This window comes from Varanus komodoensis, unplaced genomic scaffold (genome assembly GCF_004798865.1).
Source record: "Varanus komodoensis strain SLA01 unplaced genomic scaffold, ASM479886v1 scaffold34_1, whole genome shotgun sequence".
NCBI classification, from domain to species: Eukaryota; Metazoa; Chordata; class Lepidosauria; order Squamata; family Varanidae; genus Varanus; species Varanus komodoensis.
In genome coordinates this window covers 9719455-9747248 of record NW_025335854.1, presented here as the reverse complement: position 1 = coordinate 9747248, position 27794 = coordinate 9719455, and the positions used below count along the sequence as shown (strand labels likewise).

General features: G+C 54.2%; 3 protein-coding genes across 5 annotated transcripts in view; 2 read left to right on the top strand and 1 right to left on the bottom strand.

Annotated features, from left to right (window-relative positions):
- The window catches only part of DDR2 (discoidin domain receptor tyrosine kinase 2), a 47524-nt gene extending 44107 nt beyond the window's left edge, over window positions 1-3417 (top strand). For all 3 annotated transcript variants that reach the window (XM_044439287.1, XM_044439286.1, XM_044439285.1), the window contains one exon: window positions 427-3417. The gene's annotated coding sequence lies outside the window, so the exon portion shown is untranslated. The remainder of the gene's footprint in view (window positions 1-426) is intronic.
- A 2700-nt stretch (window positions 3418-6117) lies between these two features.
- HSD17B7 (hydroxysteroid 17-beta dehydrogenase 7) lies at window positions 6118-21179 on the top strand. Its single transcript, XM_044439330.1, has 10 exons — window positions 6118-6153; window positions 7739-7942; window positions 10453-10545; window positions 13641-13772; window positions 14819-14933; window positions 16511-16705; window positions 16867-16971; window positions 17336-17392; window positions 18373-18471; window positions 20021-21179. The coding sequence occupies exons 1-10, from the start codon at window positions 6119-6121 to the stop codon at window positions 20120-20122; spliced, it is 1137 nt and encodes a 378-aa protein (XP_044295265.1). The 5' UTR covers window position 6118; the 3' UTR covers window positions 20123-21179.
- Window positions 21180-23689: 2510 nt separating this feature from the next.
- CCDC190 (coiled-coil domain containing 190) lies at window positions 23690-26142 on the bottom strand. The gene is made up of 3 exons (XM_044439146.1): window positions 25968-26142; window positions 25398-25515; window positions 23690-24281 (listed from the first exon to the last, which is right to left on the bottom strand). Exons 1-3 carry the CDS (start codon window positions 26140-26142, stop codon window positions 23690-23692), a joined length of 885 nt encoding a protein of 294 aa, XP_044295081.1.
- Between the last annotated feature and the right edge of the window lie 1652 nt (window positions 26143-27794).

Sequence of the window (27794 nt, the reverse complement as noted above, 5' to 3'; positions counted from 1 at the left end):
CCGCACATCACTAGCACTTTACATATGGAAAGAGAAAGTGAATTAAGGAACTTGGCTGCTCTGGCCCAGATGATTTGGCCCTTAGGCCAAGGGATCCAGGCTCCATGAGTACGTTTTATAGGACCAGTGGAGTCCTTGCCGCCCTTTGCGTCATGTGACTCACTGGCCGTCCGCCATCCAAGCCCAGCGCAGACGGGATCCCTCCCCTGGCGAGAGTGGCATGCCGCAGCGGGCCTCGTGCCTGGATCCGTCCCACCGCCATGGTTCCCGGTTCGAGATCCCCGGTGCCTCAAGGAAATTCTCAGTGGGTCGAGCGCCCCTTTATTTAATGAATAGGAAAGCGCTGCTCTTAGTGAGGCAGGTCTGTGGGGCCCCGTCGTCCCATACGTGAGGATCCTCGAGTTGTACCTCCACTGTGCTTTGCAGGGGCACTTCAGAGCCTCGAATGCGTTGCAGGAAAATGGAGCGTGTAATACTGGGTGGATGGATGACCAGATTTTGCAGATTGTGAGCTTGGGACTCGCCCGTGGGTCTTGACCAGCGGCCAAATGATCTCGGTGGTATTGAAATTCATCTGGGAACGAAAGCGCTAAAGCACGCTTCTCAAAGATAAGAAAGTCGGTAAGAGAGAAAGGCAGGCAGCTGCCTGACATGCCAAGGTCAGTCTGGTGTATGTTTGGACTGGGTGGAGAGACGGGAGACGTGCCTTCCCCCATCCCCCAGATAGGAGAGCCTTGGTGCCCAGTTTTAACAAGCATGCTCACGGGTTTTGGAAAAGCTGGTGGAGCACCGGCTCTCCATCCCTCCTCTTGGCCTCCCTCTTCGCTTCCTTGGAATCCATCCTGGAGAGAGCCTTAAATCATGCTTGCGAAACTTCATTGCCACTCTCCCTGTCTTTTCCTTCGAACGTGGGCCAAGAGCGAAGACGAGGGAGCCTCACTAGCCAGGGTGTGTGTCTTCAGGCCTTCAGAGGCCTGTCCTATTCGCTCCGGGAGATGCGAGTGTTGGACGTAGAAGCCCACACAGTCAGCTAGCTTGCTTCTATGTGCTTTGCGCTTTCTGGTTCGGCAGCATTCGGCATGCGTGTATCTTATTTTTTGCTCCTTTGAGATGCACTTTTAGCCATTTTTATTCAGCAATCAAATGTACGCATTTCATGCCACCAACTAGATAGGCATACCCCACTTTGGGAATCAGAGCTAGGCTAGCCTGAGGGAGGGCGGAGAAGTTTGGACAATTAAATAGGGCAAAATAACAATGTGTGCACCGAGGTACCTCTTTTGACAAAATAAGACAGCACCAACTCCTTTACACATGAGTAGGATGGCCAATCAGACCACAAGCAAGGCTGCCAGCATCTTTCCCAGGTTGGGCCCCAAAAGTGGCTCCAGCTATCCCTGTTACAACTCCACATATCCTCAAAATAGACTGGGCAAAAGCAATTAATTACCCGACTTGATCTGTAGAACAGATAACGCAATCTTGATGCATGTTGCAGAGAAGCAGCGACTCGCAGCTTGTCGACACGAAGAATTCTAAAAGCTTAGTAGGACGGGATTTACTGCTGTGGGAGCCATGTTGTCCCTTCTTCAGCAAGGCCTGGCTCCTTGTGCTGAAGGGGCCACGAAGGCCCTTGGGTCCAACCCGCTGCTGCTGCAGGACACCACGTCACATCGTCCCACTCAGAGGGCTGCCCAGTTTCCTTTTGTTATCATTTAATTAATTTATCATTTATCATTTAATTAAGTTTGCCTAGAACAAACATTAAGTTATTTGGCCTCTCGGTGTCTTTTGGCTCCCTTTTCAAAATTGGCGTTGCGTTAGTAGCTTTGCATCCCTCTGCTGCAGACTGACTTGAGGAGCAAGTCACCGTGCGTTGTTTCAAAATCCTGAAATCAAACTGCATGGAATGTGGGGTCTGATACCGTATTGTTGCTGTTGCAAACCCTAGAATATGAGCCTCAAAAACAACCTAGGGAACCTCTGAAGCTGAGAATATTGGTGGCGAAACTGAACCGATTGCTAATAATGCTCCTAGCAGAACGTGCCACACATTTCCCCACATGGCTGGCTGGCCTTATGGATGAGGCCACCACCCAAAGGGTGTTTCCAGTGTGCCCAAGGGATTGGGCTTCACCTGTGTGTGGAACCCCGACTGCCTCTTCTTTTGACCTGCAAATCATTCCCTCCCACGCCATCCTTCGACGGGATGATTCGCCATTTCCAGCCAGTGCTAGGCCATGCTGCCTGGGGAGGATGGGAGTCGGATTCCAGCAGATCCGGGAGCCACCAGACCAGGAAAAGTCCTCCTGGGCCAGGTTGCAAACTGCTTTTAAACTTCACTCCCAATTCAAAAGTGATTTGTCATGCAGGCCAGGTGAACATGGGACAGGCAGGCGGCTCAAACACCTCCATGGGTACAGAACTAGTTGCAGATCCTTTGGATCCTGCCCCATTTTATAATATATTGTATGTTTCTTGCTTGTAACAGTATTACTTGTCTTTTAGTTGTACTCTTCGCCTAAATGCAGAGTGCCTTTATCCAAGATGTTTGGGCAGTGCTGTCCTATTTACATCTCCTTAGAAATAAGCCCCCGATATGATAGGCGACGCACTGCCACTTAGGTGAGTTTAGGGTTGCAGTCTCTGTTAACTTGCAAGCGATAATATAAGCAGATACTGAGAAACAGTGTTCCTTTCCTCCTTAGAAAATATAAATGCCAGGTTGTGTATTATGGTTTGCAATTGCAGTACTCATTCAAAAACGGCTCTGTATTTTGAAATGGAGATTTAAAGACCTATGTATATTTTTCTTTATTTATTCTTTGTAAGGCACCATTGAACTGTATTCCCTGTACGATGATTGAGGTGTAAATAAGAATATTTAAAAAGTATACAACCACCTTCCTGCTTCTGTACTGAAAGTGGAGGGTGGTCAGTTTGGTTAGTGGATACTTTGGACAGTCTGCATAGCCGAATGGCTGCAATGGAACTTGGTTTGGCTTCTCACCCTCCCCAGAAGGAAGTGGGGGAGACGGATCCTTCCATGATGACAGGAAGAATCAAAGGGTTCCGTCCAGAGGAAAAGAGGAGACTATCGGAGAAACTGGAACAAAGAACTGGCCGCCGGTTAAGAACTTCAAGGAACGTGAGGGCTTGTTGACGGCTTGTGGGGCCAGCCGTGTTTCCCCAGCGCTGGGGGGTCACGATCCCGTATGGATGCCCTGCAGTCAGGAAGACCCCCTTGCTCACAGCACTTTTCCTTTAGAAAGAAGGAAGGTGATGTACTTCAGGGGAAATGGCGCAGTTAGGAGGGGATAAGAAGATGTGTTTATTCCAACCATTTAAAAACGCTTTTCTATTAAAGTATTCAAAGTGCTATGAAATATATAAATCAAATACGGGAAGGTGAATGTATCTCGACTCCAGTGTTCGTCCAAATATATGCATGCACGTGAATCAAAAAGACGTCGTGACCATTTACTTCTTCCCCCTTCAACATCTGATTGGAAGGGTGTTTTATAGGTGCTTGTTCTGCAGGAAGCACAACTGGTTTAGTGCTGAGAAATTCAACATGCTGCTACACGGGCTGGGCTCGTGTCGCATCACAACACGCCGTGTGTTGCCGGACCAACTTCCTCAAGGGGGTTGTTCGTGGGCAGCCAACCACCCAACAGCCTACAGGCTGTAGTGTGGGTTGCGGTACCCACCATGGGTTTTCATGTTGTCCGCACCTGGGCAACAACCTCGTGGTGGGCGCAGGGAGCTGGCTGGGGAGCAAGAGTGGGAAGCCACTCCCAGGCAACCTTCAGTGCCAGCCACCCCCGAAATGCACACGGGGCTCCCCACTGCACTTAGGAGCCCCTCTGGGCCCCCCACGGCTTCTTTCTTTCCTCCTCCACTTTCAGAGATCGCAGGACTGTTCTGACAGCCACCGTTGCACAGTCCTGGGCATGTGCCAGTCTGCAGCAGGAATCCAGCCTAGACCAGCTGCGCCGAATCTGTCAGCTTTTCGGTGCCAGGTTACGGCAGCCATCTTTTCGGAGGCTTTTGAAGATGTGCTTGAGGGGTCAGAGTTGCTCCTTTCTTTCCCCCCTCCCTTGTTATTCCTTGTCTGTTTTTATTATCTGTTGAGCTGTTTAAAACTTTTTAATATTTCTCTGATTTTATGATAGTTTTCTTGTATTTTTATCATCTGTTTTTATGGACTGAGAGCTTCAGCAGTGGGGCAGTATAAAAATGAAATAAATTGTTCCCCCCTTCTTTGGTTTCTCTTGGCAATGGTAAAAAATGAGCAGTCAACAGGAACTAATGGCAGGAGGGATCTTTGCACAAAAAAGGCATGTTCTGGGATTCACGCTTTCTTCATGGAAAGATCTTCACGCCCCCTGCCGGCTTAGTCCATATCCCAGGACACATTCCGCGCTTTTCCCTGTGCCTCTGGGTTCACAGGAATTTGCAAAAGGGCACCTGCTTTCAGTAGAGAAAAGGATTTCTGTCAGCGAGCTATCCAAAACCCTGGCCTCCTTACAACAGGGGTCCCCCAACTTTTTCATCGGGGCCAGTGGTGCCGGCGGGGCTGGGTGGGCGCACCTGGCGAGGGGAGGGGAGGGCGGGCACGCTCCGCGAGGGGGGCACGAGGCAGCGCCTTGCTCACGTGGAGATCGTTTTCTCCGAGCGCGCAAACCGCTGCCTCCCCGGGCGCGGGGCGAGGTGGGCAGTGGTGGGTCCAAATGGGCATGGTGGGCTGGATCCGTCCCCCGGGCAGTAGTTTGAGCACCTGTGCTTTACAAAGAGTTTTTTGACAGGGCGATGGTTGGTTTCTGACTGGGATTGATGGCTCTGGTACAAGATGAGCATCAGCGAGCGGGCAGGCAAAGGAGCCAAATCAATAAAAAGTTATTTCAGCTATTAAGGAGGAGATGCACTTCCCACTGAGAGAGATACATCAGTAATCTTTAAAAAAACCTGCTGATTTGTACAGCACGGGCAGGAAAACGTTGGAACACAATACAGACACATGCTTCCCATGTTTAGACTTCTCCCAAGAGAAGTTTAGACTTCTCTTTTGGCTCCCTTAAGTATTGACAAAATAATAAAAGTGAGGCATACAACTCTATTGTGAGTCTTCTAGCTCTTGTCCTTATGAGTGTTTTTTTTCATTGGGTTCCCTCTCATCATTGCTTAAACCTGCATTTAGATAACACAGATGCTCTGGATGCAGAAAAGGTCTTTCATTTAAAACATTACAGGTAATGTACTTTTGCAGCTCTGAGCAGCTCTTCCAGCAGAATTCTTGAAAGGGATTCAAATTCTATATTCAAATCACAAACTAGTTACAGCTGATGATGTGTTTTTCTCTTACTGGAGAGAAGTTCGGGACAGGGATGCCCACTTTCCCCCAGTATTTGATGTCTGGTGTGTGAATCAATGGGTGTGTGTCTTCTACTTAATTGTCCACGCACTTTAACACACAAGTCAGTGTGAGCAGACTGGAGTTTTACAACAAATCCTTGATTTAAGGAGACACCCAGCAGGGACTGATCCTCAGTTGACTCTCTTCAGCAGGTAGAAATGAGCAGGCATCCATGCATGGATACTGACAGGGATCTTGGCTTGCCTTTAATGTACACTCCTATTAGAAACAAGTTATGACATACCTGTGATTACATCAGCTCCCCCGGCCGGCCATTTGCACAGAGCTACTGCGCAAAAGACGGCAGGCACCCGCCGCCAGCGCTCCCTCCTATTCCCACAACAACAACCCCGCGAGGTAGGCTGGCCCGCGAGTCCGTGACCGGAGACAGAGCCCAGCTCGCGGCCACGGCGGCTCTCATGCGCACGAGCCCAGCGAGCCGACCAATGAGCGGCGCGGGTGGGCGGGCCCGCGACCTGAGTGGCTGAGCCGAGCCCGCCCCGCCGGCGTCACGGTGGGGCAACGCTCACGCCGCCGCGGCTCTCGAGGCGGCCGAGGCGCTGATTGGGCGGGCCGACCCGCGCGGGAAGGGCGGGGCGGCTGCGTTGCCCGGCCGGGTTGCTAGGGGCGGGGCCACGCGAGGCGCTAAGTGTGGTGGCACTCGCGCGCCCGGCTCGTCGTCCCGCCGGTCCCGCCGCCGCCATGCAGAGGGTGGCCGTGGTCACCGGCGCCAGCAGGTAGGCGGGCGGGCGGGCGGGAGGCAGCCCGTGCGGGGCAGGCCAGCGCGCGCGGCGTGGGCAGGGGAGCTGCTCCCCGCTTCCTGGGCGCCGGCCGCACGGGGCCCCGGCCTCTCGTCCCGCTGGGCCACGGAGCGCCTCAGCCTCGCCTGCCTCGCAGCGAGGGCGAGGGACTGCAACGGAGCGGGGGCCGGACGGGCATGCAGGCGGTGCAGGCGCCCCGGGGCGTTCGGGAGGTCGCGGTGCTCGCCGCTCGGTGTCAGCGCCCCTCCGTGGGCGGGACGAAGGGCCGCGGAGGAGGCGTTGCTGTAATGTGCTGGAAGCCCGGCAGGGCAGGGAGAGGTCCTGAGCCGGCTGGTTGCTGGGTCAGGATGTGCCTGAGATTTGGGGACACGCCGCAGCCCGAGATGCCCCTTATGACCTGTTGGGAGGCAGATGCCTGGCACTTGCGAAGAAGAGAGGCTGTGCTCACCCCGTACGGTGACCCAGTCGTGGCCAGAAGGGAAGCCCTTCCTCGCTGTGCCTAATTAAAGGATGAGGTTTGCTCTTGCGCAGCCATGGAGCCAACTGGGTGCCTTTGAGCCAGGCACAGACTCTCAGCCCAACCTACCTCACAGGGTTGTGAGCAGGAGGAGGAGGAGGATGTAAGCCACTTTGTGTTCTTTAAAAGAAAAAAAGAGCGGGATATAGAATAAGCAAATGAATAGAAACTTAGGGGGACCAGGGGGTGAAGGGCCAGAAGTCGAGAGACAAGCTGCGCTCCAAGCTCTTTTCCCTGCAGCTTGTGCCTTCCCCACATCTTTTGCTTTCTGCGGGGGAGAGTACCTGCGATATGCAACCCTCGGCGCATAACAGCTGTCACTCTGTTGGTTTATTGTCTTCCTCTCACTCGCCTCTGCCCCCCTGTGCACTGGCATTGCATGTGTGAAAGCGTTGCTCATTGTGACATCAGGGTGGAAAGAGTGCAGGGGAGGCGGATGAAGCAGTTGAGTGGCACTGGGGCTCGGGGGTTTTTAATCTTAAATACCGATTGAGTTGCTGCCGTCAGCTGGCCTTCTGCACCCCCCCCCCCAATCAAGGGGGAAGCCACAGGCTCCACATCACAGGAGTAAGACTGGGGCTGATCAGGCGAACAGAGCTGGTCCAAGGGGTGGGGGTCTTCACGCCGAGAAGAGGCAAGTGCCCGCTGGGCCACGGGGTACCTGGTGAGCTGACCGTGTAAGTCAGGATAGCAGCAACTTGCAGCAGCTCCTTGACTTGTGGAAGGCACTGCGACCTTCCTGTTAGCGAGGGAAGCCCGGCAAGAGTCTCGGGTGGGAGAACGCCTTATGGGGATCCCCCACGGTTCCCCAGAACGCCCGGCTGTCATCTGCCTGCTGGACGTGGAACCGGGAAGCAAGCGGCAGCACGGCGCTGAAGGGGCCTGCCTCTGTTTCCCACGGAGCGAGTGCGCGTTGTCGCTTCCCCGCCAGCTCTGCTCGCATCGGGGGCTCTTTGGAGGGGCCGGCACACGCCGAGCGTGCCGCGTGGGGTGTGGCGCTGCCGCCCCACGGAGGGCCTTGACGGCACTTTGTTGCTGTTGCAGTGGAATCGGTTCCGCGCTGTGCAGGCGTCTGCTCGAGGAAGACACTGGCCTCCACGTGTGCTTGGCCTGCAGGAACGTGGAGAAGGCTGCTGCCACCCGCAGTGAACTGCTGTCCTCCTTCCCCTGTGCAGACATCAGCATCATTCAGATAGATGTTGGCACGCTGGAATCTGTCCTGCGTGCAGCCGCAGAGATCAAGACCAGGTATGGGGTAGGGGCGGACTGCTGGGGGGGGTGGAGGTGCAGCCTGGACCACCAAATGGGCTGCCTGTTTATGGGGTGGCTCCCTCATTCGCCTTCCTCCGGGTGGCCCTTATTATCATGGTTATGTTTATGTCTGTACTGCCCCGTAGCTGAAGCTCTCCGGGTGGTTCACAACTGCCTTAGAATTACCACTGCCTTGCACTTTTCTCCACACTGGGAATTTCTCTCCCCGCGAGAGCCCTTCCTTTCCTCCCCTCTCCCCACAGCTCAGGCTTCCTTGCACTTCCACATTCGAGCTGTCGGACTCCCACCTGCTCTCAGGCACGTTGGCACAGCCTCGGTCTGGCGCCTGGGAAGCAAGACTGCAGCGCATGTGCAGAGTGGCTTCCCCTCTCCCCCATTAGGGCTGGACATTTTCCAGACAGAGGGTGGGACTCCCAAGCCAGGCAGAAGCTGTCCGAACCCCACAGTGTTGTTTACCCGCAGAGCCCTCTTTTCCCCCTTGCCCCAAGAGGCCGCACGTTTGTCATCAGCATCCGCCAAGGATATCCTTTTCTCTCACCTCTCCCGCCCCACACCTTCCTTTGCCTGCCTTTGTCCCTGCCCCAAGTTCCTCACTTCCCCCAACCCTTCTGCCCCATACCGCTTTATCCCCACACACCCCACGGTCCATAATGCCTGTGATCCGTCTCCTCACCCCATGCTGTTCCTGCCCTATGTCCCTTCCTCTCCCATACCCCACAGAGCCCCTCTGCCGCATATACCTATGCTCTACCCCTCCCTTGCTCCAGTCCTTTTCCTTAACACACCATGGCCCATTTCCCTCACCCCACTCCCCCTCCTGCCTTCACACAGCCCTTCTTGCCCCAGACCTCCCTCACCCCATCCCTCCCTCCTCCTCCTGCTCTATGCCCCTCACCCCGAGTTGCCCCCCAACCCCTCCCCTCTCTGCCCTCTTCTCAGACCCACGGCTTTCCAGAGCATGCCAAATGTATAGGTTTTTGCAATATGATCTTCGCCTTGATTAACTCTGGAAAAGTAGATTGCTTGAAAGAGCTTAAGGCACAGCTAGACATTCTGCAGGACAGATGCATGTCCAGAAATGCCAGGGGGTGTCAATCAACCTTAAATTGATAGGAGAGCATGTGATTAATTTTTACAGTTTCCATTATTTCCCCTGCAAACACACAAACGGAGAAAATTGTTGTTGGAGGAGTATGTTGCAGGGGAAGGGTTAAAAGGCTTTGCTGAGTTTGGGCGAGTGACCCATGTCCTCAGACCAGTGTCTGCAATCACATCTAATTCTGCTGTAATTGTGAACTGAGTTATGAAAGCCTGGAGGATAAAAACAGAGGAGGAAAAAAAGGGGGGAGGCTAAGGAAAACCATGATTTTCCAAAAATTCTTGGACTCCTTGGAAAAGACCAACTCTTTCTGCATGTGCTTCTCGCCCCTTCGCCTTTGTCCACTTTTTCCCGGACACAATTCGTAACCTAGGCTGGTTGGTACCTGTATGGTACAATGACTTATGCCCTGGTGGTTTTGTTTTCCCTCAGTGTAAGAAGTATATACAAATTATTAACAAACATCATCTTCAATAACTGTAATTTTGGGGGATGAACAAAAAACCACCCTCAACAGCAAGAAATCTCCATTTTGTTGAGATGCAGTCCAGTTTTGTTAGATGCAACCCATCAGACCTTGCTTAGTGGCAGGAGAGAGCAGCTCTGAACACATCCAGAAAGGTTGTAACCCCTCCAAAGCAGAACAGAAACTTTTATATGAAAATAAACAGTCACTTGGAAAAATACAAAAGCAGAATTACACCTCCTATTGGGCAGTGGCCTCTGGAGACAAGCAAGTCAGTATCTCAGAAAATATCTCATGTCATTGCTCAGAGCAATTTTGGGAGCCCTTGGCAACACTTCAGAGGTGCCCTTTGTGAGCCCCACACATTTCAGACCTTAGCGTGGGCGCTGTTAACATTGCCCTAACATATATCCCAGATTCTTCAGGGAGAAATACCAGGACTTCCACGGGGCTCCAAATAAGGGACTTATTCCCTGCATTAGACATATGTATTGTTGTAAGAATGATTGTGGGATATACCATGTTTAAGAGTCAGTTTGTCCAGTCGGCTCAGTCAAGTAGTCAAACTTTTACTGAACTCAGCATGTTCAGGGATGAATGTTTAAATATTCAACTATGAGAAGAAATGCTTTGCAAATAGAAAGCTAGCATACTACTGGAAACAGTCTGATCTCCCGATGTGCAAGTCTTGTGGCTGAGAAGGCTTCTTCTCCTTGTGGCCATGGAAGACTATTCTCGCATGTAGCCCTTTGCCTGCATCCTGAAACGATGCTGTTCAAGGGAAGCTTGCTCACTTGGTTCAGCAAATCGGCCCCAAACATTCTGCCCAAGGAAGACATGGGGGCATGAACAGGTCCAGCTTCCAGTGTTCAGGGCTGTCTTTTGCTTCTTCCAATAACCGGCTGTTACTTCATTGTGTAGATTTCACCGTTTGGACTATCTCTTCTTGAACGCTGGGATCATGGTAAAGCCCCGTATCAGTTTCTGGGCATTTCTGCGTGGCATCTTCTCCAGGTATCGTCTCTTAACCAGTCAGGTGCTGTGCATTTTCAGCCTGACTGCTGATGGGAGGGGAGGGTTCAGTGGAGGTGTGTATGGAGAAGAGTACATCCACAGGGTCCCCGAGGGAGATCAAAGACCTGGCCTTACTGTTCACGCATGGCGATAATCTGCTCTGTTAGAAACCCGAGCCCACATGGCAGGCACAAACCCTTTTCCTCCAAGACAGAATGCGGCAATTGGATACTTTCTGTGCGCAGAGATCAAAATCTGACTCAAAGTGGCCTTCTTGTTTTTCTGCTGCCCCTTTCTCATGTCATACTGCCAGAAAGTACAGCCTGCAGGCTTGTATTAGGAATCTGAAGGCGTGTGTTTTAAAGTAACCTTCTGACTTTCGCTGTTGCAGAGCTGGATTTTATTAGGTGATGTTGGAGGAGCAAAAAGATGTTAAACGGGGGCCAATTCCTGCCCGATTTCTCCATTTGCCAGCTCACGTCCCTACAAGCTTCCTGATTTTGTCTGCCTGAGCGGCTTCCCCTCTGATAAGGAAGGCTCTGCTGTTTCATGTTTAGTGCTTGAATAAGAGCACTGCAGAACAAGTTTGCGCAGGATGGAGGCTTCCTGAGATCCGCCAACTGCTCTTGTCCGCACTGCTTGATTGCTTTTGTTCTCTTGATAAGCCAGAATAATGAGCAAGAACAAATCATGAGTTACGATTCTGGCTTGTTTGGAGAAGGACCAGCAGTGGACCTGAGTAGTCTGGACACAACTCATACAAAGCACAGACAGCGAGTGCAGCCGTGAGTCCTGCTATCCCACCGGGCCAGCAACGCAGGGAACATGGGACAGATCTGCAGATGTGCTGTGGGCTGTTTGCTCCCTCCTTCCCCTCCATGGGGTGAGAGAGGCTGTCCGTTTTCTGACCCATTAGGCATGTAAAGACTGGAAAAGATCATTAAACAAATACTGGCATGCATTAATGGGTCCGAAGCATTTTAGGAATGGTCTGCAACCATGGACACTGCTTCCAGGGTGCAGCTTGGGTGCTTTGAAGGGGGTGCCACAGGTTGTCCAACTGACTGACAGCTGTCTGTCAAATCGGAGATCACGGTTCCCACCCACCCTCAAAAAAGCCAAAGGGCCAAAAAGGCCGTGCTCTCTGAAAGGGCTTTGATGGCCGAAGCGGACCCCCAGCCACTGCCGCCATCAACACGGCTGTGTCTGAGCTGGCCCTGGACTTACATACCTGTTCATTTTACATTGCTATTTATCTGGCATACATACACAGGCATCATGTTTAGAGGGTCAGCCAGGTGGTTCTGTTCTGAAAAAAAGGGAAGAATGTTGGCACAGTTCAAACATGATCAATTCTGTTAAAGTATAAGCATTTATGAATTATAGTTCACTTCACCAGGGTTACCAAGTAGATTCTAATCCATGAAAGGTCACACAAACATAAACTTGCTTGTCTTTGTTGTTTTTAACAACCTGCCGCAGGTCGGCAGGGACCGTGCAAAACACTCCCAGACTGATCAGGCTTTGCTTCCTGAGACAGTTTTCGTTATAGCTCTTAGGAAAAGTGTTCAGGACTGCCTCTGAACGTACAGCCGGATGAGTCCAGTATGTCTCGTCTTACGGAGGTCTAGCTAGCTAGACCTACCCAATTTCCAACTGGGTGGGCGATCGGCTGGGATGCCGAACGCTGCCTTTATACGGTGCAAAATTCCTGCAGCTCCCAGCGCGGCTGGTCTGGGGATGCTGGGAGCTGTAGGGCTTCCTTCTGCATCAGCACGCATGGCATGGTGCACAGGACATTGGCTGCTCGCTATAGTTGCTGTGCTGGAGTTCGCAGTGCTCCTAACTTAATTTCTTTAGGTTCTGCTGAACAGTGTGACATTTGTGGTGCACCTGCCCTTTCAGGAGAGTTGGGGGCACGAGAAAACTCCCTGGGAAGTGTGTGTGTTTTCTGGCGTATCGCAGTGCTGGTGCAATATCTGTATCTCAATAAATCGTGGGTCATGTTTCCTCTCTCCGTTTCACGGTCTCCCTTTCACAGTCGCCTCTCGCTGGCCGAGGCCCTCCGTTCACCTCTTTCCCTTGCTGCCCCTTCACGTCCTGAGGTCTCGCTCGCCTGAGCAGTTCTGCTTCTTCTCTGTCCCCATCTGTCTGCTGTAGAATGTTGCGCCTTCCTTAAATACCTTTTTACTGTTTATTTTATTTGCTAATACTTATTTGGGAGCATCTGTATTTCCTCCCGCACTTGGACCCGCTGTTCTTTTGTGCTGCCTCCCCCCACATTCCCCCCCCCCCGGTGTTTTACTTACATCTCTTTGGAGTGTGAACCTGCAAGGCTTTGCCCTTAATTTAATCTACTGAGTGGTTCTTTATTTTAATTCCTTCCTCTGAAGCACTCTGTAAATAAAAACATTAATGTCAAAAATGTGAATCAGACCTTGAGCAACATTCCTGAAAATTATGATGGAAATGCTTCCGTGTTGGTTTCATTGCTTGGCTCCTTGAATGAGTGCCGCATTCTTCGCCGTGGCGCCTCTGTAACCACGTGGCCAGCAAATGTACCGCTTCGTAGCCTCTGCAGTCTATCAGGTTCCCGTGGGCTTGAGAGAAGTGTGCCCTGGAGCCGTCCTCTGAGGGGTGATCGGGTGCAAGGTCAGAAGGAAGCACCTGTCCCTCTTGATAAAGTGGGGGGGCATTGTTCCTTTTCTAACCTGTCTGAAATCCCTCCTTATAGAAAATTGTCAATGGTGTGGGCATTCCTAACTTTGTGATCTCCCTAACTGCATGCAATGTTGTGGGTCTTCCGTTATCCAAGCTGCAAAGTCTTCATGTCCTTTGCCTTTTGTGAAGTCCATTCTGTACATCCTTTCTCTTTCACTTTCCCTTTCCCTTTCCCTCCTTGTGAGGACACCATCGTGTTAGAATGAAAATATTTCTGTTTTCTGGAATGTGCGTTCTTCTGTGCCTCCTTTGTTAGACCAAGCAATGCATTGAGTCAGAGTTTCCAGGGGAGAATCCAGAAGTGAATTGAAATCTAATCTGTTACCTAACAACTGGCTATTTTATTTATACTTGTATCCTGCTCTTCCTCTAAGGAATTCAAAGCAGCACACGGGGGGTGCCCAGGTGGTCTCCCATCCAAATACTGACCAGGCCCAAACCTGTCTAGCTTCAGTGATGGAACATCCTCAAGTGGAACAAAATGAAGCAGAGTCCTCTTTTTCCCAGTATGTTCTACTTCATATGTGACACGGGAACTACATTTTGCCTTGAGTTTATATAGAAAGCTTTATTTGCATAAAGTGGTTCACATCTCCGTCTTGTTTGTCCCGACAATGAGTCTGCAAGGTAGATTTCCCACATTTTGTTGCCGAGGATCCCACGACCAGGTACCGTTACTTGCCCCAAATAGCTGTCGCCCCTGGATCTCTCTGGCAGCGGCCACCTCTCCCTGCTGTGCGGGCCACCCACCCAAGCTCCCGTCAGCCTCCCTTCCGCCTTCACAGTTCCCGTCCCTTGCACACAATTGCAGCGAGCTTCACGCCTGCTGTAGGGGACACGAGCCGCTCCCCTTTCCTCGGGCCTGCTCCCCGCTGCTGCTTCCACCACCGTTACCCCAAAGTCCCGGGCATGGCCCTGTTGTGGACGTCCTTATCTGAGAGCAGCGGCTCTGACGCACCTCCAGACTGAGGGCTGCCCAGCCAGTGCTGCAGCCTCACACGGCCGAGCACCACCTGAACACCTCCCAAGTTCAGCCCCAGCTACGAGGCAGAGGAAAGCTCTGGACGCGGCGGGAGGGCCTGCAGGATGTCCCCTGTGCCTGCTCGTGTTACTGACGAGAGCACAAGAAGTGCCCCAGAGTCTGTCGTCCTGCTTCCAGTGGTGGCCAGGCAGCTGCCCCTAGGAAGGGCAGGCAGGCATAAGTGGTTCAGTTGGCAATTTTAAAAACGAACGGCTGCTGCATGTAACGGGAATGCCCAAGGACTCCTTGGACGGCCAGCTTTTCCTCCTCTTCAGTCCTGAAGGCCCAGTGGGTGTTAGGAATGCCTCCTGGACCACAGCTGAAGAAGTAGGACTTTGGGATGTGCCAAACAAAAAAACCAGTTAAAGGTTAGGGCATTTCCTATAGAAGAAAGAGTGCCCCTTCTTGCCCCCAGTTACCTTTCTCTGCCCACACAAATACTTCCAGCAAGGAACAGGATGGTGGCTTTTGTTGGCTAGGGGTCCTGTCCTCTCCTACGGAATGAGCCACAACCTCTGGTCCTGTTTGCAGGCGAATGTTCCGGATGTTGACCACAGCGGAGGGGCTGATGAGCCAGGAGGACAGGGTCAGCCCGGACGGCCTGCAGGAGGTCTTTGAAACCAACTTCTTCGGACATTTCATACTGGTAGGGAAGGCATGGCCTGGAATATCCTCCAAATTGCTAGTATGGTGTGACTGTTCTGGGTGTTGCTGTGCAGTGGGAACCTTCCTGCTTGCCAGAACACTCGCCCAGTTTGCGTGTTCACCTGGCAGGCAGAGGGTGCGGTTCAGTTCTGCCCCCACAGGCAGGCGTCTCTGCATGCCTTCACAGCTTGGGTGCGAAGATCTGCAGGGGCCTCGAGTGCATTCTGCCGAGAACACTTGTCCTTTCCCCGGCCCTGGGGTAGGGCTTGCAAGCCCCCCCTGCTCACTCCTAGTCCTGGCATGTTCAAGGCTCCTCTGGGGTGGCTCCTGTCCTCCAGGGGCTGGCTGTGTATGTGGCTCTGAGCAATCTGCTTTCTGAGCCTCTCTCCCCACTCAGACTGGTAATCTTGGATGGTGTGATTGGGCAGGATTGCGAAGGCCCTGGCCGGCAGCAGCAACGTTCAGAATGATCTTGACAGGCTGGAGGGCTGGGCTCAACGGTGCTGCCGTGGAAGAGTGGGTCACGAGCTGAATAGGAGGCAGCAGTGTGATGGGGCTGCCGAAAGGGCGCGTGCTGGCCCAGGCTGCCCGCAGGGGAGTCTCGCTTCCAGGTCTCAGGAAGCGCCAGCTCCCCTCTGCGCACCGGCGAGGCCAGTTCTGGGCACCACGGTTGAAGAAGGGAGGGGCGGGCGAGCTGGGAGGGCACAGAGGAGGGCGACGGGGGCGGTCAGGGCCTGGGGACGAAGCCTCGTGAGGAGGGATGGAAAGAGCTGAGCCCCGAGCAGAAGAGGCCGGGGAGGTGCGATCGCACTCTCCCGGGTACTGGAAAGGTGGTCGCACGCAGCGGGCTGAGATGTCCGCTCAGTCATCCCAGACTGCAGGACGCGGAATAACTGGTCCAAGTTACAGGACGCCAGATTCCAGCGAGATGTCAGGAAAAACCTCCTGGCAGCTAGAGCAGAACGGCAACAGAGGCAGGGACCCAGGTGGGCAGCCACCTGAGAGGGGCGCTTTAGCTTGGAATCCTGCGCTGAGCAGCGGGGTGGACTCAATAGCTCATAGGCCCCTTCCAGCTCTGCCATTCTGTGATTCTAGTATTTGTTTCCTCGCTTACTGTACGTGGGATCAGCTCTGCAGCAACATCCAGCACGGCTGCAGGAGCTTGCTGGGAGTCATGGGCCTCTTTCTGCCTCACGCGTAGGCTTGCTTCTTGATGCAACTGTGGAAGCTGAAGGCTGCAGTTTGTGCCTACCAGACAGTCTTCCGGGTTTAGGAAAAAAATGCATTGAAATGGTTCACTGTGACCAGACCTCGGGACACTGCTGCATTTTGGGTTCGGTTTTATAGATGGTGTTGGGTGCCTTTTAGTCCGTGTGCTTCATGCCAGGTGTAGTTCCCTCTATGGACTTTGTGCGCAATAACCCCTAGTGCATGGGGGGGGGGGTTGTTTTTTGCTGATTACCCGGGACTGATAAATCAGAAGTGTTGGCAGTATTGCGAATCGTTCTAGAGGGCATGCAGGGTCTGGAGTTTTGAGGCCCTGAAAACTTATGAAATACTTTCCCCCTGTTTTTGTAGATCCGGCAGTTGGAGCCCCTGCTTTGCTCGGTTGAAAAGTCCTGCCAGCTGGTCTGGACCTCTTCAGTCAATGCCCACAAAAAAAACTTCAGCCTCGAGGACTTCCAGCACCAGCTGGGCAAGGAGGCGTACAGCTCCTCCAAATACGCCACCGACCTCGCCAGCGTGGCTTTGAACAAGCGCTTCAACAAGCAGGTGTGGGGGGCCGTCCCGTGGTCGTCCACCAGTGGCAGCAGAAACAGAGAAAGCGCGTTTCTAGCTGCAGGGTGGTGGCAGCGGGGGCCCCCAGGGAAGGGGACGGGCCTCAGGCAATGCCACGGGACTCACTCCTGCCCCCCTCCCCCCCACCTGAGCAGGGCCTGTATTCGAGTGTCGTCTGTCCAGGCATTGTGATGACCAACATGACATACGAGATCCTGCACCCCTTGGTTTGGAAGCTGCTTCTGCCCCTCTTGTGGCTGGTGAGTGGGGGTCCCGCGAGGTGCCCCGGGGGGCTTGCGCGAGGGCAGGGCTGATTCGCGGGCCGTGCTTATGGACCGGGCTCTTAGACAGGAACTCACAGCGCAGCCCGCTCTGACCGTTTTGCTGCTGCCGTTCCTGTGTCGCATTTATGTCCCCGTGAGACTGTTTTCCAAGCGTCATTCTGTCCGCACAGCACCAGCGGCCCTGCGGCGGGGGGGGGGGGGGGGCCTGCGGCTGCGTGCCAGGCCAGGCGGGGACCAGCTGTCAGGTGGAGGGGCAGCATTCCCCGTACCTTTCTAGAACGGCTTCTCCCTCCAGCCCCGGGAGCAGGAAACTAACCGGTCGCCTTTCTTCTTGCCCCAGCTGCGCATCTGCACCCGCACTTACACGCTGACCCCCTACAACGGAGCCGAGGCGCAGGTGAGGAGCGCTTGCATACACCTGGCACCTGATACCCGCCAGCCCCCATGTCCCGTCCTGCCAGGCACGCGAGGTCCCGATGCCCCGGTTTCGCTCTTGAGCCGCGCTGCACACCTTTCCCTCTAAAGAAACACACTGCAGTTCTCACAAAGCACAAGGTTTGTCTGGGATGCTCTTTCCTCGAGGAAGCGCAAGTTTCGCCCACGTAGTTAGAATTAAGCAGCAGAAATCGGAAATGATCGAGGATAGATGGCAGAGGAGGAATCCTGGGCCTGCGGGGGCATGATCCTGCTTGGATAAGGGACCTCATAATTGATTTAGCTTACCTGGATGCGCTTAGCCCGGGGTGTTCTGCTGTCCTTCTGCTCATATGGGGTGGCCGTATACGTGCGCCTCTTCAGATTTTAAACCTTGTCCAGTTTTCTTCAGTAGACATCCAACTTCGCAGTCTCTTCTCTTTTTGGATCGCCTTTCTCACATCTAAAAGCTGCCCCCTTTATTACATAAAGCAGGTATCTGAGTGCCGGAAAGTTTTAAGCCTGGTTCAGTGGAACAGAAGAAAAACTCCACCTTGTGGCAGCAAAAAAGAACATAGAAAATGGGTGGCAGAAAGGGACGGAATTTCCCTATTTTGCCCGTTCATCCTTCTGCTCTTGCTGCTGGTCCAGGACAGAGAGGCAAGGCATGTTTTAACTAAAGAAACTGGCATTTCTGAGCTTCTGCCAGGTCAGCATGTCCTCCATCCTCAACTGTACCCGTTTGTGTCCTCTTATCGGTCCGGGTCCACTCCTCCCTGCGCCCCCTGCTTTGTGTACACAGCTCCTGGTTCTCGTTGGCAGCCGGCCTGCCGTTCAGCGTGGACTTGTCTTTATTTCTCGTCTGTTCAGCTCCGGACTAAGCCCAGGGGAGGACTTTGCACTGGCAGGGCCTGTCCGGAAAGACACGCACAGGGCATGACAGCTGCTGCGGTTTCTTTCTAGATCTGGCTGTTCAAGCAGAAGCCGGAGTCGCTGGACCCCCTGGTGAAGTATCACAGCTGCACCACGTTCCTGGGCAAGACGTACGTGGAGCCCCGCAAGGTAACTCTCTGTCTCTCTCTCTGTCTCTCTCTCTCTCTCTCTCCCCCTCTCTCCCTCTCTCCCTCTCTGAGTGAATGGTGCACCTCTCAAGGCGTGGGGGCACCGGGTGCCATGCCACCAGCGACCGGGTTGTCCTAACTGAAGCAGGGCCGCTCCCTCAGGTGGCGGGTTTGGGGCGCCACGAAGGACAGCTGACTCTAGGGGGAAGTACAGCCCTTTCTCAACAGGTGCTTTATTGACTGGACAGGCTGAGACTGGCACTGTAAAATCTTCCTTGCTGTGCTCACCCGTCCCTGTTTTTGTGGGGGGTGCTTCATTTCCCCAGAGCACTGGGCACAAGCATTCTTATCAAGGAAAGTCCCCTCCATGTTAAGCAGAGCTGTAACCAATTTTACTTTATAGCGCCCCACAGCTGAAGCTCCTGGCGTGAGCGGGTTCTCTCTGGGGGCCAAGGGGCTCGGGGAGCCTGTATAGAAGTGACCTGGGGCGCAGCGCTGCGAAAGCGAGGGGAAACCGCTCAGATGGCTCGGGGGGGGGGCTGTTCAGTCCCGGTGGGGCAAACCCCACGGGAGCAGAGCTCACATGCGTGTCCCCGCGTGGGTGAGGAGCTTTGCACGGCGTGGGGGCGGTCTGCGTGGGCCCCTCCTGCACCTGTGCAACTCCAGGCAGCGGCTGCGCCTGGCCTCAGCCCCCCCCCCCCACCAGCCCTGCGGTTCCCAAACTCAGGCCACACACCGGCCCTGTGGGCCAGAGCCTCACCCGAACCCGAGATCACATGATCACTGTTACTTTTATCCGAGAGGAGTTTGGTTTTAATTGCATTTTCAGGACACACCAGTATAATAAACAGACTTTAACTTTTAATCAGCTATTTAAAAAAACAAAACGCATGCTGAAAAAAGTGGTATTAAGGGAAGATGTGACCTGCAGTCTTGCATAAGTAGCCAGTGTGGTTTGACGGCTTGTGAGGAACCGGTTAGCCCTTCCATGGGGATCAGGGTTTGCTGAGGCACCTGGGGCTGGCCATCCACAAGTGGAATTAAAAGGCACTTTGACCAGCCACAGTGGCTGCTCTTTCACACAGACAGGCATGTATTAGCTCAGCTGCAGCTCTGAAACCCTCAGCTGGGTTTAAGGCATGCGGTCCACATTCATCCCGGCCTTCCCAAAAGGACTTTGCTGCTATTTCAACCTGGATTGCTGCAGAACATGCACGGGGCCCGGGCAGAGGGCTTCCCATGCTGCGGGTGAGCGGCTGGCCCGCCACGCCTCTGAGCTCGGATGCATCGCACTGCTCTCTTCGCCTGGTCGCCTCCTGCCTCATCCACGGGGGAGGCATACCAAACATGCCTGCAGGGATTACTCGCTCCTCAAGCAAGGAGGAGCCCGCCACTCATTTTTACATGAAAAGGTTAGGCTATGCATTGAAATCTGGAGAATCAAACCCATCTTTGATTAGTAAGTGAAAATTGAGGCAGTGGGGCGAGGCTAAATGTCTCCTGTACCTCCCCACCCCCTTCCCCAATCACAGCTGCATTCTCCCTTTCAGATGGATCTCACGGAAGACATGGCTGAGAAATTTTATGAGAAGATTTTGGAACTAGAGAAGCAAGTCATAGCCAAGAACAATGGCCCACAACATAAAAAATAGCAAAACCAAAGCAGTGCTTTCTCGGTGGCAAAACGTGTCTTCCACTTGGGCCAGTGTGGATCCCCCCCACCCCCAGGTTGCCTTTGTAGAGCAAAACTCTCTGAAGTGCCTGACCAGGGTATCACGGGGCCGGAGTGCTGAACGAACCCAAGACACCCGATCATGTAGTCTCCGCTCCCACACGCCTGGAGGGCCCCTCGGTCTGGTTTTCGTTGCCTGCGTGCCCCGGTGAGCTGCAACGCTGCTTAATCCACTGTTTTCCCCCGGTCCGGGGTGAGCACCCTCCACCTCGGTCTTTCAGAAGCACCCAGACCCTCCCCAGGCCGTAGCCTTAATCCACCACTCCATCCTAGTAAGCGCGGTTCCTTCGTCCGTGAACACTCCTTGACCCCTCCCAAATGCTGCCTCCCTTTCCGAGGGTTGTAGGAATGGTCCTCTCATCCACAGCAATACCGTTTCAATCCCTAACTGCCCCCCCCCGCCCCCGCCGATCAGCCACACACCCTTGCCCTGAGCGGGGGCGCTGGAAGGATGCCGCTCCAGGCTGGCTAGCGGTCCGCATCCAATGGTGCCAGCCTCTCGCCTCACCAGGGTTTTAGGGCCCCGTTCGTTACACCACTTGCAGTCCCCGTACCATTTTAGTCCTCGCATCAATTTGTGCTTCCTGAAACGATGGGAGTCTTTTTGGCTGGCTTGCACTGCAATCGTAGATGTTTCTGATCCAGAGTAGGCCCACAGAGTGAATTCGGTTGTTCTTGCTCTTTGGTGATCCGCAATTTCTTGTAGCCTTTCAGCGAGTGAAGGGAGTTCTAAGTACTGTGTATCTTTAGAGAGACCACTAACTTTGTTCCTGTCGCAATAGTATTTTGAGTTGAGGCAACGGAAATGCAAAATCTGGGAGACAGCAGAAAGCTGAACACAAATTCAAAGTGTTGCTTTGACTATTTAGGTACTTTTATATACTTTTATTGTTTGCATTATTTACTGCCTTGTCTGCTCATAAGCTCTTGGGCCCATGAGCAGCCATTTCAACCGCTTACTGTAGCATTAAAGCATTTTAAATGACACACAATTTATACTTTCACGTTTGTATGCTTCAAGGCCAAGCTGAAAAGGCCCATCTCGGGAACCTTTCCGAAAGCCCCGAGAGCGGAGGCGGCTGTTCTTGACGGAGCACATTGCATCACTGGGGGGCAGGGGGGATACAGAAAGAGGCCCCTTTGCACGTGCCCAGGATACAGTGGCTTCCTCGAGAGCATTCTCCTGCCGCCACCACTGCCCCACCCCTTCCACCCCAGGGCTTGGGACCACAGACTCCCCCCCAGGCATGGACCAGGTCTGATATTGTCACCGTGGGCTCTCTCGCATCCTCAGACCCAGACAGACTCCGGAACCGGAGGAAAAAGTGGTCACTGGAAACTGGCATTTCTCAGATTCGTGGCAAAATCTAATTAGCCTCGTCCCGTTTCCCAAACTGTCGAGTGCATTGCAGCGACTGTCTCCTGCTCATGTTGCCTGGCACCCCTGAGACGCTAGCGCAGTGCATGAAAAGGAAGTGGCAGCGGGGGCAAGGACGCAGCCCCACAGAGCGGCCCTGCCTTGGTTGTCTTCAGGTTTGTGACGTCCAAAGTGGCTCTTCACACTGAACAGAGGGGTCCTCGCAGCCAGACTCGCCTCGTAACAGAGAATGCGAGCTGAGCTTTGCCAGAGGCAGCTGTAACCTGGGAAGTGGACTCCTCTCCCATCATGTCAAGGCCTTTGAGTGCCAGGCAATGTGAGCCTGGATCCTGGAGAAGGGGAGCGCACGGCGGCAGTGGGGGAACCGCCTGGACCGATGCCTATGTGGCAGAGTGTTCGCTGGAAAGGCACACGTGGCTCAAGCATTTCTTGCACTCGGCCTGTGGGTGAGCTAAAGCAGGAGCTGCGAACCCTCTGTCTCAACATGCTTCCTTGCTGGGGGTGCGCCTCCCCGGCCCAATGTCACGGGGCCAGGTGGGGCAGCGGCAGAGGGGCGCACAAGCCCCCCTGGTTCCTGCAGATGTGCTGAGAAAGAGAACCAGCACCGGGTGGTTTTGCGCACAGCACAAGGAGCCATGGCGAAATCTTGCCGTGGTGGGCCTGCCGTATGGATCCAATCCTGGAGTTCCTCCGTGGTGGGATTAGATTTCCAAAATTATGGAGGGAATCGGAAGAGTAGAGCTGGAAGGAGCCAGAAGGCCATTGGGTCGAATCCCCTTTCCAGTACAGGATTCCCAGCGAAACCATCCCTCTCCGCGGTCGGTTGTCTGGTTTCCAGGCGTCACCATGGCTTCTCTGGTCATCCATACCCAGGGCAGCCATTTCATCATCGTCGGAATGGAATTCCCATCGAGTAAAAATTAGGCCAAGCTGTGGTGCCATGTACCTTTGGCTACACTAATAGTGGGACTTCACTTACCAGTGTTCAGAAATATTTCTTGAGTTCCACCAATCATAGTAAGTGTGTTATATAACAGGATGCTATTATAAGAGTACAGTATGTAAATGTAATCATTCGCCTTCTCTGAACTAGTGCCTTGCAGATGTTTTACACTACAGCTCCCATCAGCCCCAGCCAGCCCGGCCAGTGGTCAGAGGGGACAAGGGTTGTAACCTAAAACCACTGGGAAGCCCCAAAACCAAGAAGGCTGCATTAAGGTATCCAGATTTTTTTTAAAGATAAGTCTCTTAAAAGCTTATCCAACCCTACTATAAAAATATGGCAAAATGTGCAGATAAGAGAACTAAACCAAACAGGTGTTTAAAACAGCCTGATCTCACGCAGATGAAATACCAGCCTTAAAAAGCGCACTGCGCAGTTTTCAAGTCGCCAAATAGTCCAAGGACTGGCTACCACGTGTCTGTGCTTACTGTGCTTATTCGTAGTGCCCACAGAGAGGTGTACGTTGACATTTGGCCAAAAGCAGCTTCATTTTTGGGCACCCTCAGGATGCCCTCTCCACACCTGTCCTCCGTGGTCCCAGGGCCTTCCTGCTTTGTCTTCCCATGAGTTTGGGTTCCCATCAGGGGCGTGATAAAGTCCACAGTCTCAGGTCCTCCACGGTGATCGATAGTCTAGATCAGGGGTCCTCAGACTTTTTCAATGGGGCCGGTTGAAAGGCGGTGGTGCCCGCGGGCGCGGGCTGGTGAGGCGGGGGTGCCTGTGGGCGCAGGGGCGGCAGGTGCGCACGGCGAGGCAGTGGCTTGCTTGCTTGGAGATCTCCGAGCGAGCAAGCTGCCCCCTTGCCGCACACGCACGGCGAGGCAGGCAGTGGGCACGGGAGTCCAGAACCTCTGAGGCGGGCCGGATCCAGCCTGCAGGCCGCTGTTTGAGGACCCATGGTCTTGATGCCTGAGCATTCGCAAGGCCTGCACTTCCTGTACTAGTCCAAAAGTTCTTCCATTCAAGAGAAGGTGGACAACCTGTGGTGCCCTCTAAGGTTTATTGGCGTGTAACTCTATGCTCTCTCATTGCTGGCTCTGCTAGCTAGGGTTGCTGGGAGCTGTAGGCCAAAACACCTGGAGGGCCATGCGTTGCCCACCGCTGGTTTAGGGCTTTGGTTTTGGTGCAGCATGCTCCGCGGGGGAAAGCTTCGTGGTATTGTGCCCAAAAATATCCTGCAGGCTGAGCTCCTTTTCCCAGGCTGGAACGCTCTTGTGCCGGAGGTAGCGGGCCTTCCTGACTTCAGCATACAGCTTGAGGAAATTGGGCCTGCTGTACATGGTCCGGAGGCGTCCATCTGCAGCATAGGCCTCCGGATCCATAATTGGCCTTTCGTGACCATGGGAAGGACTTTGCTTCTCTGGGAGATTCACAAACCTGGTGGCAATGCGGGGAGTGCTGGCTGGAGCATCCTCAGGATCTTCCCTTGGGGGCCCCCTCCCCCCCTCCTCTGTGCAGTCGCTTTCCGTTTCCGGCACCGGCTCTGCCGAAATGCTCAGCTGCCTGGCAACAGAGTGCTTCAGGCTGGCCATGCCTGTGTCGCCCGCAGTGCTTTGATCTTCAGCCTCCAAGGGTGGCCAGAGCCCCTCTCTGCCCTCAGCACAGCCCAAGACGTCACTGTTGTGTGCCTGGAGATCCAAGGACAACCAGCCTGCCCTTGGCAGTCCTTCTGCCCCGGACAAGGCTCTCCTCCTCGATCTAGAAAAGAAGAAGTAGCCATGCAGCCTTGCCAAAACACCCTTCCACAAAGCGCATGTTTACTGTTCGTGCCACCATCAGATGGCCTGGGAAGCCAGGCGCCGCTAAGGGGCGAAAGGTGCCACGCCGGAGAGTGTCCACGTTTCTCCTGAGCGTTCTTGTGGAATTCAATAGAAAATGCTGCTTAAAATGTTGCATTTGGGAGAAATTCTCATGGCTGCGGGTGGGGCTCTGAGATGGCCCAGTAATGCGCAAGTGCCGTGCATTTCATTGCGCGACCCTCTGTCTGGCCACCCGCAGCCCACTTGGCTGCCCACGCTTCAGCTAAAGCCCAGGGAACACTGCCATGCAGCAGTGCCCTCCCCGCCCTGCCCACACCGCCTTTTGAGCTTGAGAAATGTGGGCAGCCAGGAAGGCTCAGGACCGGTAGAGGTGCCACATGTACAATGCCCACGGCGAGCCCAAAGAAGACCAACGGAAATGCAAGTGGGTCCTGAGAATAAGGTAGAAAAACGGAAGCCTCTTTTTTAGGGGAAGAAAATGCTTGGGGCATCGGAGCATGGATGTGGGGAGCTCAGTTCCTCCAGTGCATTGGTAACCCACTACGACCAACATAGCTTGAAATAATACGGAGTAACAGAACACGGCACCCGAGTCAAGGTCACATGAAGCTTGTGAGATGCTCAGCTCATCTCTTCCCCGGGGCAGGGGCAAAAGTTGCTGCCCGCTTGCAGCCGGCACGGAGCTAATCGGGGAAGGAGGCAATAGCACCCCTCGGAATCGCGACAGTTCTGGGTGCTTGGGGAAGGGGAAGGGTCCCGGCCGTGGCGAGCTTCTCTCAGGAGGCCCCTTTCTGAAGGAAGCATGAAATGCTGCTTGATCCGACCACCCCTAGGAAGAGAAAGCCACCCGGAGGGGTTTCCTCCGTTTCTTGATGGGGGTCCTTCCCGCTCTGGCCTGGCAGGAGGCCGCCGGATGGGGTGACCCTCACCCCTGCCACGGCCCTTCTGGCCACGGACCCGGCCGGCATGAAAGCCCAGGGCTTGTGCAGAACCGGCGAGCTGCCCGTTTCCTGGAGGCCTGCCCACATTCAGGGCTCTGCAGCGCGATCCTTACCGCAGTGCTGCGCCTTGGGAGCTGCTGGCGTCTCGCCTGGCCTGCGGTGGCAGCGAAGGGAGCGCCCTTCCCTCGCTAGGATGCCCGGGGCCCACGAAGCGCTCCTTCCTGGACTGGGCTGCGGGGAAACAAACACCATCGTGGGTCCCAAACAGCTGAATTAAACGCCCCAGACAGAAGCTTTGGAGAGCATGCGCAGGAGACACGCGACCCGTCGGCCAGCCATTTTCAGTACTTTGAAGGAAAACCTTTGGCTCCCCATGGCAGAGAAAAGAATTGCATGCATGTGTACCCACGCATGCAGGCACGGCGATGAGCCTTCTTGACCGTGTGCGCCTGGCTGCCCACGACTCCTGGCAATCAGGAGTGACCCCGTGCTGCATCCCAAAGATGCACGCAGACGGGAATTCCTACCAAGATAAGCAAACACTCCTGGAGCCCGGAATCAGGAAGCCTCTGGCCCCGGGGCCTTCCTTCCTGAAGGAATGGCATGGGCCAAATTCTGCAGAGCAATCTAGTGATCATAGCCTGGTTCTGCCCTGAGCAAAGGCGAGACGAAACAGTCCTCACTTCTCCGCAGCTTCTGGAGCTCCTCCTCGAGCCGCTTCTGTTCCTTGACGAGCGAGTTCAGGTAGGAGAGCTGGGCCTCCTCCAAGCTGCGCAGTCCGTGGCTGAGCCGGGCCTCCGCCCGCCTGGCATCCCGCCTCTTCGCCTCCCAGCGCCTCGACGGCTCCCCCTCCGCCATGCTGCCTTGGGCCCCCCGCCGGCCCCGTGACACTGCACAGAGAAAAATGGCGAGCTCGGAGTGGGAGCCCCTCTCCCGGTCCCTCTGAGCAAAGGTTTTGAAGACTGGCCGGCACCTTCGGAGGGCAGACACAAAGCCCTGGCACGGCCAGCATCCCAGGCTGTTTCTCTTGGGGAAGCATCGCCCAAGAAAGGCTCAGCTTAAACTGGCAGAAGAACTTTGCTGGGCTGGACAGGTTCAGAGGCTGGGCTCAGCTCCAGAATACAAATATTATACAATATTTTTATTGTATAATATTTTAATTGATATATCTGTGAGCCTGAATTGATGGGTTTGGTCCTCCCAGGCCAGAGTGGAAGCAGGTGGGAGAGTTTGAACAGAAGAGGGAGAGGGAAGCTGGCTGAGGATCTCCACCATCCCTGGGGAGCCGAGGACAAGCTGAGGGGGGGGGGGTCTGCTGAGCAGCGAAAGGTGGGGCCCCCACCCTGAACTGAATGTAAGTAAACCTTTAATGAAAGACATGCAGCACGCAGCCAGTGCCCTGCTTCTCGGGAAACATAAGTCCTGAAAGACCCTCCCTCTTGCAAGTGGCCCACAACACTCCGGATCAGCCCTGCAGCTCACCAAGGCCATTGCCATATGGGGAAAATTAAGCCAAATTGCAGCAGTTTATACTTAAGGATGCTGAACAGAAACATACATTCCACCATGGAATCTTACTAGTATTAAAGGAGTGCCTGGAGCCTTTACGATGCGCAGAATGCAATCAAGTTGCAGCAGCAGTTACAGAACAAGCTGCGGTGGGTTGACCATGATCAGCCAGTCTCGGTGAGACGCTTTTCCAGACTGCCATGGAAAGTCCAGGCTCGGCCACCAGGCACCCACTGGGAACGGTCTCACTTCTCTTCCTTTTTCAAGTGAAGCCTCCATTCAGAGTAGAAGCCTCTCAAGGCAGCATTCGGGGCGAAAATACCAAGTGGATGCAAGAAAAGTGCCGGATTCGGTAAAAACAGAAGCGAGCAACGGCTTCTCTGTAGGTGTTGCCTCATTCCCATGTAAGAAATAAATCCCAGGAAACACTGAGAATCCCAGGAACACCCACGACCAGGAGCAACCTCACCTGAAAGGAATCCTTTTGGGCTCAGCGGTGCTTGCTTCTGAGCACAGGACCAGGCCAGGTGCCCGAGGTCTGAAGGAGCAAGAAACAAAAAGCCCAGGGATGGCTGGGCTCAGAACGGCGCACCAGTTTCTGTTGTGTTGTCCGGAGAGGGTTGCCATGAGAAAGGCCACTACCTTACTGGACTAATGGAGCTCTGTGGAGCAACGCTCAAGCAGAAACCTGTGTTGACACACCGCACTGGATGGGTGGTGCACGGCACAGAACTTGTCGTGCCTGTTCCAGACTCTTGGAACTGTTTCCTTCAGAGCCTCCACAGCAGCAGCATGGGTCCCGGTGCCCCTCTGTGGGAGCCCTCAGTGGGAGCGAGGAGGTGCCCCGGCTCAGGAGGGCCTCGTTCGTTCTGTTGTGCATGGACACCCCATTGCAGTCCCCCCACCGCCCCAAGATGTGGGACAGGGGAGCAAAACAGAGTGGGGAGCAAGAGAGAGGACGTCCTCTGCGATGGGGGAAGTGGGCCAGTGCGGCTGACCCG